At 37.0% G+C, this 14,929-nt stretch overlaps 1 protein-coding gene across 1 annotated transcript in view; it reads left to right on the forward strand.

Moving 5' to 3' along the window:
- Positions 1–14,929, forward strand: part of LONP2 (lon peptidase 2, peroxisomal) — a 37,204-nt gene that overhangs the window by 13,553 nt on the left and 8,722 nt on the right. Inside the window, exons 8-12 of the mRNA XM_065733228.1 lie at positions 426–567; positions 6,818–6,968; positions 7,925–8,051; positions 9,471–9,599; positions 14,687–14,831. Of these exons, the coding sequence (XP_065589300.1) occupies positions 426–567; positions 6,818–6,968; positions 7,925–8,051; positions 9,471–9,599; positions 14,687–14,831 (694 nt within the window). The remainder of the gene's footprint in view (positions 1–425; positions 568–6,817; positions 6,969–7,924; positions 8,052–9,470; positions 9,600–14,686; positions 14,832–14,929) is intronic.

Below are 14,929 nucleotides of genomic sequence, written 5' to 3' on the forward strand. Positions count from 1 at the left end.
CCTGTAACATGCTTGTATGAGCTCTGTTGTGGTGGCAAAACCTCATTATTATTATTTATTATTAAAATGTTACTATCGATGAGGTTTCCAAATCTGTTTCCACTTGTTCATACAACAGGAAGGGGCTTGTACTGGATCATGCAAAATGTCTCTAAACTATTAAGTATATGTATGCTTGGATTGTGTTTAATTTCCCAGACCAACTACTGCACCACGGAACTTGAATTTACATCTGCTGATACAGTTGCTTGTATTAGTTGAGATGCATATTCCGTATTTTTTATCTACTAGCTCCAGATAGTTGTTCAAAAGTGAAAGAATAGTTGGAAGACTGCTTATTGATGTATTTTCTTCTGAGGTTCTCTTTTGAATACTTCTTTTCCATGCATCTGATCTATGTTTTTCCCATCATATATTTCTCATAGGCGCACCTACGTCGGCAGCATGCCTGGCAGAATAATCAATGGACTGAAGACTGTAGGGGTTAATAATCCAGTGTTCCTTTTAGATGAGGTTGATAAACTGGGGAAGAGCTTGCAGGGGGATCCTGCAGCAGCATTACTAGAGGTAAGAAATATCTAGCATTTTTTCATTTGTAACTAAAAAGAATTAAAATACTGTACCTCAAAAGTAAGAACCACCCAAAGAAAAACAGCATGACTGTCAGCTTTTTTGTTCAATTACCAGCTACTGTGTTTTGAAGTTCTTGGATTTCTTTCCTCTGTACAACTCAAATGCTGACATACAGTCTACTAAGAAAGATGTTTCTAGTGTCGGTAATCTGTGCTTAAACACAAAGGTGTGTGTTGTGCTAAGTGTTCTGTGTGTTTTAAGGCATTCCAGGCTTTAAATTGGGGAATTTTTAAGGCATTGACATAATTTATTAACTAAATGCTGTTAGTTGTAAGAAAGAACTGTAGGCCAGCCAGCAGGTAGCTGGACTTTTTCAATTTTTCCCTTTCTTTTCTTGAAACAATTTTAATACATTTCTGAAGTTTCTAGCGGTGCAAGCTCATACTGGAGCTAAGCACCTTGCCTAGCACATCATATGGGCTTGTTGCACGTTCTATTAGCAGCATATTTAAGTAATGTTGTTACTTCTAAATGAGAATTTTTCATTTAAATCATAGTTTTACACTTCTTGGCTGATTATGATGTAATGAATGTCTTTGTTTCCTGTAAGAGTCAGCTATTAGTGTTTCCTGGGAGTATACATTTTCTTACTTTGAGGGGCTCAGACCAAAATGCCAATGAATCTAACTCTCAAGTATGTGGTGTAGTTTTATCACAGGAAGTTTAGAGGTGTTAAAATAGACTTGCTTAAAGTCTATCAGGAGATTAAAGTGAGAACTTGTGTGAAGAAGATACTCTTGCAATATTTTGTAATTGATTAGCTATTAAGTTGTTATTAATTAGTTTTGTTGGAATTTTAGAAGGCTAAAACTTCAGTGATTATGATGGAGATGGAGAGCTATGCCTTGCAGGCTTCATGCGCCAGAGAGGTCTGCAGTATAAAGCTGCAGTGAGTTGCTAGAATCTTCTTCCTCTCTTTGGTTGCTCTGGAGGATGAAACACGAGAATATCACAGTGTACTTCCTATTCCCAATGGCTTGTGCATGGAGCAGTTCTGATGTAGTAGTTTGGTAGAAGGAGCATCTCTTTGAATATGTAAAAGAGAAAGAAGAGCCTTGCCCTTCCTTGGTGTCCTAGTGCTGAAGATAGTTTACATCTTACTGTCCTAGCACTGCTGAAAGGAAAGGAAGGGGTGAAAAAGGTAGTAGCATAGCAAGAGTTGGCTAAACTGAAACACTTAAGCCTTTCCAGAGTATACGTAGCACTAGTGCACTTAATGGTTTCGGTATTGTGTACATTTAGAATTTCATTATACTGATTTATTGTTGCAGTGTCAAAAAACTGATTTATTGTTGCAGTGTCAAAAACTTCTGTGTGTTCTCTAACTGTAGAGGCTCCTATCCCATCACTGAAAAACTTGAACTGCTTCTGTGCTTGTTTTTCACCTGTTGTGGTCAAAATGAGTTGGATTAGTAAAGTATGCATCTAAATTTTTGGGACTGGCATGGATCGTTTCAGCTGAAATAATTTAGAGAGTAATACTAGAAAGATCTCAGTTCTCAGTAGCTGGGAGATTGTGGGAGGGTACGAAGGTAAATAGTAATATTTGCCCTCAGTGGCATTTTTATGACTCTTTTACTGACAGCACTTGATATAGTGCTTTGAGTATGAAAAGTGCTACTTGCAGCAGTTACGTTCAGGTGTCGTGATCATCTGTGTGCCATATGGATTTCTACAAATAAAACATCATTTGACATTCTACAGATGTCATTGTTTTCTTCCTGATAGATAGAATAAAATTACTGTTTTAGCAAAGGCAGTTGGTTCTTTTAAAACCAGTGATTGAGCAGGTTAGGCTTGAGAGCTCTGTTTTGATCTTGGCACGTAAACTCGAACTACTAGTAAATTAAATGTGCTAGAAAATTCTGTGGCTTCACTTTTCAGTATGATTCTTCACCTATGTATTTCTCAAGTGCGTGGCATACGTTCCTGAAGTGCAAAGAAAATAAGCCTAACAAATCTTTAATCTCCTAACAGAGTCTAACAAATATTTAAATGTGTGTTGTTTGTATTCTTCTCTTACGTGATTTAATCTTTGCTGTTGATAGTAGTGAGATCTGTTTCTGCATCTGCTGGTATTTCTTCTATCATTTCTTCTTTAGGTGTTTAACTAAAATGGCCTTACTGTAGTCGACACACAGATAAAATTATACCTAAAAATCACATTCCTTTAGCTTGCTGACTATGGTTTGCTAGGCAGTCGGTCACTGATGAAGCTATGATTAGGCATTTCCTGGAAAAAAGAATGACTTTTTTTTTTTAAAGTGTTCTGGTTAGGAATCTTGAACATTAACATTAATCTACTAATAACATTGTTATTCCTTGATGGTTTTTTTAATTTGTTATTCCTTGATGGTTGTTTTAATTGATTTTTCCTTCTCTATTCTGCAACAGATAAATGATTAATTTTGTTTTAAATTATTTATATTTTAGGTTGTTTTTTTTTTACTGCTTTGGGAGTACAATGTTTTCAACATTTTAAGCCTTATTCTTAGTGATATACAACTCATCTTCTGCTGTGAATTATTCTAGCTGAGGCTGATCAGGGTAGCTTCCAACCGTCTGCTTGGGCTGCAGTCTTTATGTAGGTTATTGCTAATGGACCAAAGGTTGCATATGGAGAAGTAATTGCTCTATTAACTGTGTCTGGGCTGCTCCCATGTGAGAGCTGTATATTCCTCTTCTGCTGTCTAAACATCTTCAAGCGTGTGCTTGCCTCTTCACATGGAGAACTCATGCTTGAACATAACAGCTTAATTTTCATCTGCTTTTGTGGTTTACTCTGTTGGAAAGTGTGTCTGGGATGCACTAAGGGAACTATTATGTCGGAAAACTAACAATTGTAAGTGATCACCTAGATGACACTCTTGTTTTTCAGATTTCTGCTTCTAGTTTGGTAAGTGCTGTCATTACATATAAGTGGTAAGACCTTACTTCCTTAATGTGCAGGTGTGTTAGACATGGACTGTCTACAGCAGTGTGTAGGGAACCTGCAATACTCTGTGAACTTGGAAGCAAAGCTCAGTGTTTCATAATTAGCAAATATGTGTTGAGTTCTAGTGTTACCGCAGAGTTGTTGCTTAAGCAGAGCAGAATGTCGTCTTATCCTCAGTTACTGTTCATCAACAAGGGAATGCTTTAGTCTAAATTTAGATGACCTCAGTTTAAAACAGAAGAAAATAGAAATTGATTCAAGTACTTGCTAGCGAGTATTTGTATGCAGGAAATTAGACCAGGAACATAGCCAGGCAATTAAATGTTCATGGAACTTCTGGATTTTGTGGTAATAAAATGCTGATATAGAGAATCCTTTGTACGTATGTGAGTTGTCAACCATAAATTAATCGAGATGTTTTGTTCACTGAATGCTCTTTTTGTACTTAACATTTTTCTATTATTTGAGTATCTGAAAACTTGAACATGAACTTTGGCACAGATACCTAGCTAAAGAACAGTTCTGTTTGGTTTGGAAAATCTGTTCTATTTGTGTGGGTATGGTCCTGTTTTATGTCTTTCTCTAAGAAATGGTTACTGTAACAAAGAATTGTTAGTCTTCTTAGAAACCAAAGCCCATATATGAAATATCAGACAATTCACATACATTCAGCTTGCTGTACATTTATTAGCTAGCGCTGTTTGTACATGAGTACAATAGCATCACTGTTCTATATGTATTATGAAGTTCTAATGAGCAGTCTAGCCCTTAGTAGAAGTTGTAAGAATTTCTTTTTACAGACTACCAGGAGAAAGAGATAAATGTAAGTGTAACACTTAATGTAACAAAAAAAAAAAAAAAAAGCCCAAACTGAGTCTGTGAGAATATACTGCTTTTCAGCATCTTTTGATGTGATTTTAAATGCTTGAGGTAATAGACTGGAATCTTGTGGAAATATCATGTTGTCAGTGTAAAATAAAGTAGGCAAGCTAAATTAGGATTTGCTGTTCAAATAAGTGTTGAAAATTTTTCAGGAATGCACTTTGGAATACTAATGTTTGATATAGATCAGCTGTCTCTGAAGAACTGTGTAGGTACTCTGCTTGGATGTGTTGTATGTGATTGTGTCCCTCTGTATTTTAGGACTAGATCTTAGGACCAGTTGAGGTAAGAGGTAGCTTTCTAAGCTTTCTTAGCTCTACTGATGGAATCATTCATGAGCTCACTTGACGAGTCAGCAAACTTCATGGCCTGTGCTTTTGTCAGTAAAGAAGGGAGAAGGGCATAGCAGCTGTCTACTGGAGAGAGTAAGAAAAGAAGCTTTTCAGTAGCTTATAGCCAGTGTACAATAACACAGAGTTACATCTGTAATGGCTTATTAGGTGTGTGCTTCAGTATGGTTAAATATTTCAACATTAGGGAGAAAGTATGATTTGTGTTTTACCGTAGCCACAGTATGTTTCCAAATATCCATCTAAAGTCTGTACAGTGTTTCAAAATGAAATCAGAAAATGTTCTACTTAAAGTTCTGCTTTGTTTTCAGTATGCTGGGAAAAAAAAGATTAAGAATATTCAGAATTGCATCTGTCCTACCTAGCTAAGAAGTATTCAAATTCATTTTTTTTAGAATTGTCAGTGTTGTTCTTGGCTATGATTCAAGTTGCTAAGACAGGTGCAGTCACTTTAGTAAAGGCATATAAATTATTTTGATAGCAGTGTGCCATTTCTCAGAAGATGCTAAGGTCCTATTATTTGTAATATGAGAATTATTCATGTCAGTGTTGAACTAATTCGTTATGTGGGAAGAAGAAGCATAGCAGTGCTTGAAGAGGGGATGGAAAGAGGTTGGTATGTGAATGGTAGTAAAGAGCTATTTCTGGTTGCATGAGTGGGAACACAGGGAATGGAAACAGTCACTATGGATTTATATCAGGGCAAATAATTCCTGTCTGACCAGATTGCTGTTTATGATGGAGAGATTACTGAATTTGTGGACAGAGGGAAAACAGTGAATGTAAATTAACTTGATGTTAGCAAGATTTCCAGCAGGTTTGCCCACAACATCCTTCTATGTAATTAGTAATGTTACAGTGTGTTTGGGTGGCAGCTGATTGCATGCATGATTAGGCTTAGACCACAGTGGTTAATGGGTCCTACTCTGTCAACATGCCTGTAATATATGGAGTGCCAGAGTGCCACAGGCTGTACAGGAAGCAGTCCAGTTGTTACTGTTATCAGTAACCTCGAAGATGAAGGAATGCTCTTGCATCATATTAGGAGATGATGCCAAATTAAGGAGGACCAGTCAATAGGCTTGAGGGTAGGGCTGCCATCCAGAGGGACCTAGACAGGCTCAAAGCACGGGCCAGTAGGAACCTGAAAAATTCACAAGGACAAGTGCAAAGCCCTGGGCTTGGAGAGGAGCGACTTTATGCAAGGATACAAGCTGAGGACTGGCTGGCTGTGAGCAGCTCTGTTGAAAAGGCACTGGAGTCCTTGTTGACACCAAGGTGAACGTGAGCCAACAGTGTACTCCAGCAGCTAAGATGGCAAGCAGCATCAAGAGTTGTGTTAACAGGAACATAGCCCATAAATCAGGGGATGTGATTATCCCGTTTACTTGGCACTCGTTAGGCTGCATCTAGAATACCGCACCACACTTTGGGTTTCCCAAAGCAAACCCAAAGAGAGTGTGTGGAAGACTGATTTGAAAGCCTGTATCAATACGTTAAATTATATAAGTTGTGAACAAGATTAGTGTAAGATCACTCTTTGTAAAAGAAATAGGAAGAAAACACTTGGCATTGAGAATACTTATTCAGGTATATGTGCAGTCAGATTTATCTTCACCTTTGTAAAATTGGCTAGAAATGTTTTGTCTATGATGACGTGAAGAGAGGTCCTGCATGTGACCTCGTCAGCCTTTGGAATCAGCTGCCCATCCAAAGTTAGGCGGTCTAGGCTGGTTGGAGCTATTCCTGGTGTTGTGTATTAGAAAACTTGGAATGTTGTCAGGAAGCTTAAAAAACTAAAGATAAAAATTTAAAAACGTTTTTGGTATGTGATATGAAATTTAGGTCAAAGTTATCTGAGTTAGGTAGGGTGTCATAAATCTTCATTAATATTCATAGTGTATTTTATAAATATAAATTAAGATTGACAGATCCAAGTAGAATATTAACAAAATGCTTATACTTTATTCACTTGTAATTGAATAACTGCATTCATTTTATGCTATCTCTTGCTAAGGTCTTGGATCCAGAACAAAACCACAGTTTCACCGATCACTACTTAAATGTAGCCTTTGATCTGTCCCAAGTCCTTTTCATAGCTACAGCCAATACTACAGCAACTATCCCACCTGCTCTGCTTGACAGGATGGAAGTCATTCAAGTTCCAGGTAATGCTGAAGTGTTTTCATTAACATGGCTATTGCAAGTCCTTAAACAATGTTTTACCTGGAATAAAAAGCATTTCTTTAAGCTTCCTAGGAAGCTAGACCAATTACCCAAAGTCATCAAAAGAGACTGTTAGCAGTGCTTCCATTATGGCCTCTGTCACTTACGAAGTAACAGTATGAGAAGACAACTTATTGAACTAAGCTGTTTTCTGGAATTATGTTTTCTAATTGGTGCGAAGGAATGTAGTAAACTAAGGACTGGATCTTTAGAGAAATACAGTAGGTGTAAGTTTGAGGCCTTTCCTAAACTGGGAGCCTACCTTCTATACACGGTAGCTGGTTTTGTTTCTTTAGCACTCACCAGGCTGTGGGAAAACTAGGTTCCGCTTTTTGTAATGAAAACTATTTCTGTCCTATTGCATTAAATGTCCTGATAATATACTGCACCTATCCCTTTCCTTTTCTAATGACTGGCCTAATGATTAAGATACAGCTGTCCAGGCTTCCACCATGCAAGGCATCAAAACAACTTTCAGGAGCACTGAAATAGTGACTAGTGCTGTCTTTTTTTCATATGTATGCATACATATGATGTTAAGTTCCCTAGACATATACAGAATATGCTTAATGCTTACCCTATCACATTAAGTTCAGTTTAGAGAAGTAAAGAACTTGTGGATCCTGATGGCATGTACTTGAACAGATAAATACTCCTGTTAAATAAATTGTAGGTACGTGTGTCTGGCAGTTTAGGAACCTGGAACTTTACTACTGTAAATATAAATGAGAATGTTTTTTGACTCTTGTGAAGTATTACTTTAGAGCCCCATGTCAATATTGTTATTAAGATAATTATCTTTTTTTTAAATTCAGTCAGGTATGAAGTTGTATGAAGTTTGATGTCATTATAGTGTATAAGCAAACCAATTAGTAAAAATGTTCTTTTTCTTTTCAAGGATATACACAAGAAGAAAAAATTGAAATTGCTCATAGGCACTTGATTCCTAAACAACTTGAGCAACATGGCCTTACTCCACAGCAGATACAGATTCCACAAGTAACCACTTTAGACATAATTACAAGGTAAATCTGTTATTTATCGCTTTAAGTTTTTGGTAACCGGAAGTTTTTAAAGTGATAACACAAAGCATTTTTTAAGATCTGTTGTCCTAAACAAGTTCAGAAGTTCAACAACTAGTTTTTGGAATTGCTTTTTCTGTGCTCAGTTGGATTCTGCTTTCAAAACTGAACATTTTTTCCTCTTACTTCTGCAGAGAATTCCTTGTTTTTGGTTCTCAGAGCCTGGCTGTCAATGAGTTGTGTTGGCACAATTGATAAGGCAGTATAAATAAATTGAAACAGTTGATGCTAATATTGCTGCAGCGTTCAGTATGTGCATCCATGGTTTTGGCAACAGACAACTTTTTTAAAAAAGAATGAAGTCTTATTTCTGTCATCTTCATAGGAAAAAAAAAGGAAATTACCATTTTGTATCTTGTGATTGATAAACTGCATTTGCCTAAAGTTGGAATTAGTTAAATATTAAAAATGCATTTTTAAAATAGCTTGTATTAATTAGAACTGCTGTGTTCATTGAACACATAAATCAGAACAGTTTTTGTTCTTGAAAGTAAGTTGGTTACAATGGAATAAGTGTATGGGTAATGAATGAAGTATTTTATGACCAGGAACAGAATTTTGGCATTAAGTGAATGTTTTTGCCTGACATTTCTTTTTAATTCGTAGATTAATAAAAAATGTTCTTTTTCAGTCAATTCATTTAATTTCAGTGATTCGTATTTTGAATTTAAAAATGTGTAGGCCTCTCTGAAAGTAATGCCTTCTATTTATTTCCATGGAAACTAGAACTATTACAGAGGGCATGATAACGCTGTTTGATAGAGAAAATTCTCAGCTACAGAACACTATTTTTCAACAGAATCACACTGTGCCTTTTTGGCAGCAGTTAACAAGAGCCTGCATGCCATGCTCAAATAACCAGTGCCAGTGGACATGACCTGTTGTTGCCACTGCTGAAACATAGCACTCACTGCTTCACTGTGCTCACATCCACTGTTCAGTCTCCATAAACGTTCAGCAAGTATCTAAAATGTAATGGAATACTGGTGGGAAGGCTCAGCCTCTACTACCATCCCACAGCCATTTGCTACTGATATCATGGGCAAACATAATAAAATAGAAGGCATTATTTTTGGAGCAGCCATTGTAATTCTGTTTAATGTTTTATGCATTCAAGAAGAGCTCAGTGTTTCTGGAGCATTGTGTAGCATTTCACTAAGGTTAGACTCCAAGTGTTACTTAGTGGTTTGTCTTTCTTAAATTTTATCAGCAAACAGCAATTATTTTGGTATTTGCATATAACTTTTTTTATTTGAGCAGCCCAAGGTCCTACTGCCTTCTACATTTCATTTGGATGTGTTTTTAAAAAGACAATATGTTTGAATTAAAAAGAAATGTCACTTAGAACTGTTTCTGTGCTAGGTACACTAGGGAGGCAGGAGTCCGCTCTCTGGATCGAAAGCTGGGAGCTATTTGCAGAGCAGTGGCAGTGAAAGTGGCAGAAGGGCAACACAAGGAAACAAAGCCTGATCATGCTGAACTGGGTGAAGGAGGAGGTGTGTATCTTTTTCATGTTTTACTGAAAAGAATTCTTCTAAAGTTGCAGTCGCTCATTACTGATTATCAACATTTTCTCCTTTATTATGCTTTTTCAAAGGCTTTATTTTCAAAAGCTTTGCAAATGGAGTAATGTTCTTATTATGGGCATTCACATAGTGCTGAATTACAGCTGGGGACATAAACGGAATAATTTCAGCCTGCCAGAGTGGTAACTGAGAAGCACAGTGGATCAGTTTGATATCATAGGTAGGCAGTTCTGATTTGTGTATCTCATTAGGCTTTTTAATGCAAATCTTTCACTTTTATTTTTCTTTAATAAAGAGTCTGAGCGGTGGCTTTAGTTAATGTGTTTAAAGAGGTTCTTAAACTGTCCTCTGTGTGTTCTATCAAGTCTGAACTCAGTCCACTTGTTCTATTGTATACTGAAGTAAGTGACTGCTTGAAGATCCTTGAAATTAAAAAGGTTTGGAGGCTTTTTTTTTAATGTGTCTTTGCAACATATCCGTTGCCTGAGGGCTTAGGGCAGTTCATTTAACTTACTGCTTAGAACAGTATCCTATGAAATGATGCTTCAGGGACCTTTAGTGATAGAGATTTGGCACTTCTTATTTATTTGCTGCCTTGAAGAATAGGAAGCTTGGACTTCTCGCTTAGCTCTGAGCGGTGGAATTGATAATTTTGCACTTCAGAAGTAGCAGAATTTGTATTTGATCAAAGTAGCGCTTAGTCTCTTGGATTTTGTCATCTTCAGTAAATCCATTCTTCTCCACATATACTGAAGGTTGTGATGTATTATTCCCAGTGATCCAAAAGTTTGTGAGCTTTGATAGCCACTGCAGCAGTTAGAGTTAGATGAGAATTGTGAATTGACTGAATCTTATAAAATGTGGCTGTTTTTAAGAATTAGAATCATCTGGCCAGGAGAAGACCTTGAAGATCATCGAGGCCAGTCATTAACCTGAGTGCTGCTGCTAACCCATCTCCCTTAGTGCAACATTAGTCACAGTAAAACCTAGCAAGTGCAGTATTGGGTGATTTGTTTGCTTTTTAAATATTGCAGTGAATCTGGTTGACACTTTTGGACAGAAAATAATTGCACTGAAAGTTAGCAAAATATGTTTAAAAGATCTGATATGATTGCTGAATAGAAAACCTATTACCATTCTGCTCTTCAAGTCTTCCAATAAAATACAGGAAAAGTAGCTTCAGAGCACAACTCCTGATACTGTGAGAGCAACCATTTTACTATTAAAGCACAGCATGAGGAGGAACTGCAGTAGATATTTTGATCCAGTGAGAGAGGCATTTGCAGTGTTAAAATTAGCACTGTGCCTGCAACTCAGGAGAGGTATTTACACTGTTAAAATTAGTACTGGACTTGCAACTTACCCAAGTTAAGCAGAATCAGCAAGCTAAGTGCTCTAAAAAGAGGGCAAAATGCTAGCATTGTTGGCTGACACATGATTTGGAGCAGGCCTGAAAGAAATGATCTGTAGTTGTCTTCGTGGTTCTGGAATTGGAATTATCCATAAGGAAAAGCTGTGTTAATAAGTAAAAGTCCAAAGGAGAAGTGGGCCTGTAGTTAAACTGCAGTATTACAAAGGCACTTAGAGAATGGTGCAGACAACAAGATGTTGCTTATTTTCTGCTAATAATGTGCTCATATGCAATTGTAATTTTAGCAGAATATGTCAGTTATTAGGAGTCTATGAGAGTGAGACAGTTGTAATAGATAAATGAATATATATATATATATATATATATATATATTTTTACTGCCATTCAGTCTGGAAACAGCCAAGCAGTTAAAATAAGACCTCTGAGTAATCCCCAGACTCTCAATATTTGCAAGTTGATGCAGCCAATGGGACTTACAGTCTAAATTTCTTAATTTCTTTCTTTGGTTGTATTGGATCTTTTTTGTCTTGTTGTTGAGGGCATTTTTGCTGTTGTGAACAATGTGTTTTGACTTCATGGAGTTAGACTGGAAGAATCGTTGGTCAAGTTGTTGTGTAAACATCATGGTGAAAATTAATAGTTTCATTTTTAACGATGTCCTGATTCATTTATTTATTTTTATTTATCTGTAGAAAATAGTGTCATTCATCTTTGTTTTAAACATTTGTGGCTGATGTGGGATTGATGCTGCAGTTTATGCATTTGTACGTCACGAGTTTGAAAATAAGCAAGTACGTCACACGCTCCCCTTTGCTAAAGCATATTCTGTGTATGATTTGTTGGATATCAGAATAGTGATGTGATGTGTTAATTCATCTGAGAGCCTTCTGGCTTGTGGCTTTATAAATGAAGGTGAAAAAAGTGAGGTGCTAGAGCCACAAAATTTCCATCATTATATCGATTAAATCAGATCACTAACTTCAAGTGGAGCAGGTGTTTCCAAGTCTTTGTAAACGCGCGGCTTTCGACGCTGTTTAGGAGTAGGCTCTAGAAGCACAGGATGCCTTCTGTGGCAGAATTAATGCAAGGAGATACACTGCCACTTTCCCATACTGCGTGTCTGAAACACACTGGCAGCTTTGTGTTGCCTTCCTCGCTCCTTTGACTTCTGGGCTTTATGACGAAGTTGGCAAGTGGAGGTCTGTTGGTTTGCGTCAGTCATTGGATTTGTATGGTAAGCTTCAGCAAAAGCAAATGGAGTCATCTTTCAGACCTCTCCAGAGAGGTCTTGTGTGCAGTAACATCATCCTTGTATACACTGACACGCACTACCTGCTATTTTAATGAAATACTATCTGAAGTTGATGAGTTGCTCCTCTAGTCATTGATGCCAGAAGAAATTCTACGAGTGACAAAAACACCGTGAGACTTGCCTGCTTTAGAGCAGCTGCCTCGAGAGTACAGTGCAGCAGCTGAGTCCTATCTTACTGTGTTACAGTAGTTGAAACCTAGAACGAAAAAATGTCTTTTAACTTCTGTGATACATGGTTGTTCCTCCATGGTTGGTGGGAACGTGTTTATGTCATCGTTAATGAAAATCTTAATTGTTTTTTTCTTTATAGATATTTTATAGTCATAATTTCAGTAGATGATGAAATGGTATTTACAGATGAATATGTAGAACTAAGTGAAAAAAGGACAAGCAGAGATGGGACATTGCATTGGTTAGGTAGTAAAACCTTTTAAGTTCAGTTTTGTTTTAAAACATGAATTGCCATATCAAATGACTTGGGTTTTGAGGATCCATTGTAGTACAATTGAAATCCAAGTTGCAGGAATAGCATACAGGGTTCTGTTTCCTAGACTTGCTAGTATTTACGTATTTAGATTTATCGTGTACAGAAATAGTAGTTCAACAAAAATAAAGAGACGTGCTGGAACAACAGGAGAGCCATCTGACTAAGGCAGTGTTTATAGCAGAGGAAGAGGATTTATGCATTGAGCAGTAAATTGTTGTACAGTGGAAAGATTAGTGGCTGTTGTATAATTACTATTAAATTTGAATGCTGAATGAAAGCTGAGTTAGTATTTTAATAGTGGTACTGATTTAGAATGTTTTCCTTGGTACCGTATGGATGCATTAGTGAGAACTGTGCTATAACAAAATGAACTGTAAAAAGGCCTTATACATCAGGATTAGTAAGAGGGGTTTGTATCTCATCAAATGAGAATTTGCATTCACATTGAATGCAGCGCAGAGCATCTCTTAATGTTACGTTAAATAGATTGGTTCATTGATGGATGTTTTTCCACAACTGTTTGAAGTTCTGTGACTTCAGTTATTGTACATGCGTTAGTGTGCAGAGGAAGATGGTTTCTTCATCGAAAGGGAAAAAATTTCAAAGAATGGAAGCAACTGTAGATAGTCTTCCAAAATGAGTTGCAGAAGGCTTTGGAGCTCAGTTCCTGCGTAATGAACACTGTTGCTTAAAATGTGCCTTGATTTTGTATGTTTGGGGTGGGATGAAGTATCTTCACTACGTGTATGTGCACAATGCTTAATGACAGCCTCGGGGCAGGGAGGCACTGCTGTAAAACTCTGCTATAAAACCTTAGAAACATCTGGGCTGTTGAAATATTTCTCATTTCTCTGATAAATGTTTCACTAAAATATTGCTTGGGGCTCTCAAGAAAACAGCAGTGCGTCCTTTGCATCTGGATCACATTCAATGGGAAGTCACTCCCTGCTTGCTTTCTCCTTCTGTACACAATCACTTAAGTATTTGTTCAGTGTAGGCCTATTACAAATGATGTTTAAAACAGTTTTGAGACTTTGATGTTCATATGGTCTTCATTACAGTTCATTTTTGTGCAAAAAACAAATGTTATAGAAAACCAGAGTTTTACCACTAAGGAGACAATTGTATAATCAGCAACGTAATCACACTTAAAATGGAGGAAGGAAAGGATATGCGTAACTATTGCTGTAATTGTCTGTTCCCTTATTGATGACCTGTACGTTGTATTCAAAAGTGTCAGGCCAGTTGGGTTTCGTGGCCCTTCCTGGAGCATGCATTACACCTATAGATATATCTGAAAACAACAGATAATTTGATAGTTGGAGTTTGTTTTGCTACTGGAATCCGTTGTTTAAGACACCTCAGAAATGCGTCATCTAACAAAAGAGCAGAGCTGTGGTAAAGGATAATATTTCAAGATAGAAGCTGTAGATGAAGGTAGTTACAGATAAATTTTCCACTGAACATGGGCAGTGTGGTTAACTGGGTGTTGAAAACTGGTTTTGTGAATTAAGATTTATATCAAGTGAAGCCATGGTAGTCATAGAGACAAAAATAAAAGTGAAAAGTATAATGTGAGAATGTTGCTACCTATTGCTGCTACTTGACCTACTTAAAAATGTATTTGAGCAGGTGAGTTGTACGTCTGTCAGGGGCCTAGATTAAATATTATCCTCATTGAACTGTTAGGACAAGTTTAACCAAAGTAATTAATATTTGATACTGCATTAGCTTTAACTTGTCAAGAATTGTGTGAAAGATAACTTTAAGCTTTTTTTCATGAGCTTTTCAGGTAATTCCTCTTGAGTGATTTCCTGTCATAATTTCTTTAATTCCTCTGCCAAAGACTGTTACAAATCCTAAATTAGATTTCCTTCTCTTAGACTGCAAAGAACATGTCACAGAAGACACAAAGTCAGAATCCATCGGTGACGCAGCTGACCTGGCTCTGCCACCCGAGATGCCGATTTTAATTGATTTCCACGCTTTGAAAGACATCCTGGGGCCACCCATGTATGAAATGGAGGTAACATCCTCATTCACTTCTGTTTGACTGTTGTTCTGTCTGTTTTGACTATTTGTCTTATTGATGCTGGCTGAATTTATGCAATGTGAACTTCTTAA

The sequence above is a fragment of the Cyrtonyx montezumae genome, unplaced genomic scaffold, assembly GCF_038088225.1.
Source record: "Cyrtonyx montezumae isolate F1298 unplaced genomic scaffold, pur_monq_1.0 scaffold_17, whole genome shotgun sequence".
NCBI classification, from domain to species: Eukaryota; Metazoa; Chordata; class Aves; order Galliformes; family Odontophoridae; genus Cyrtonyx; species Cyrtonyx montezumae.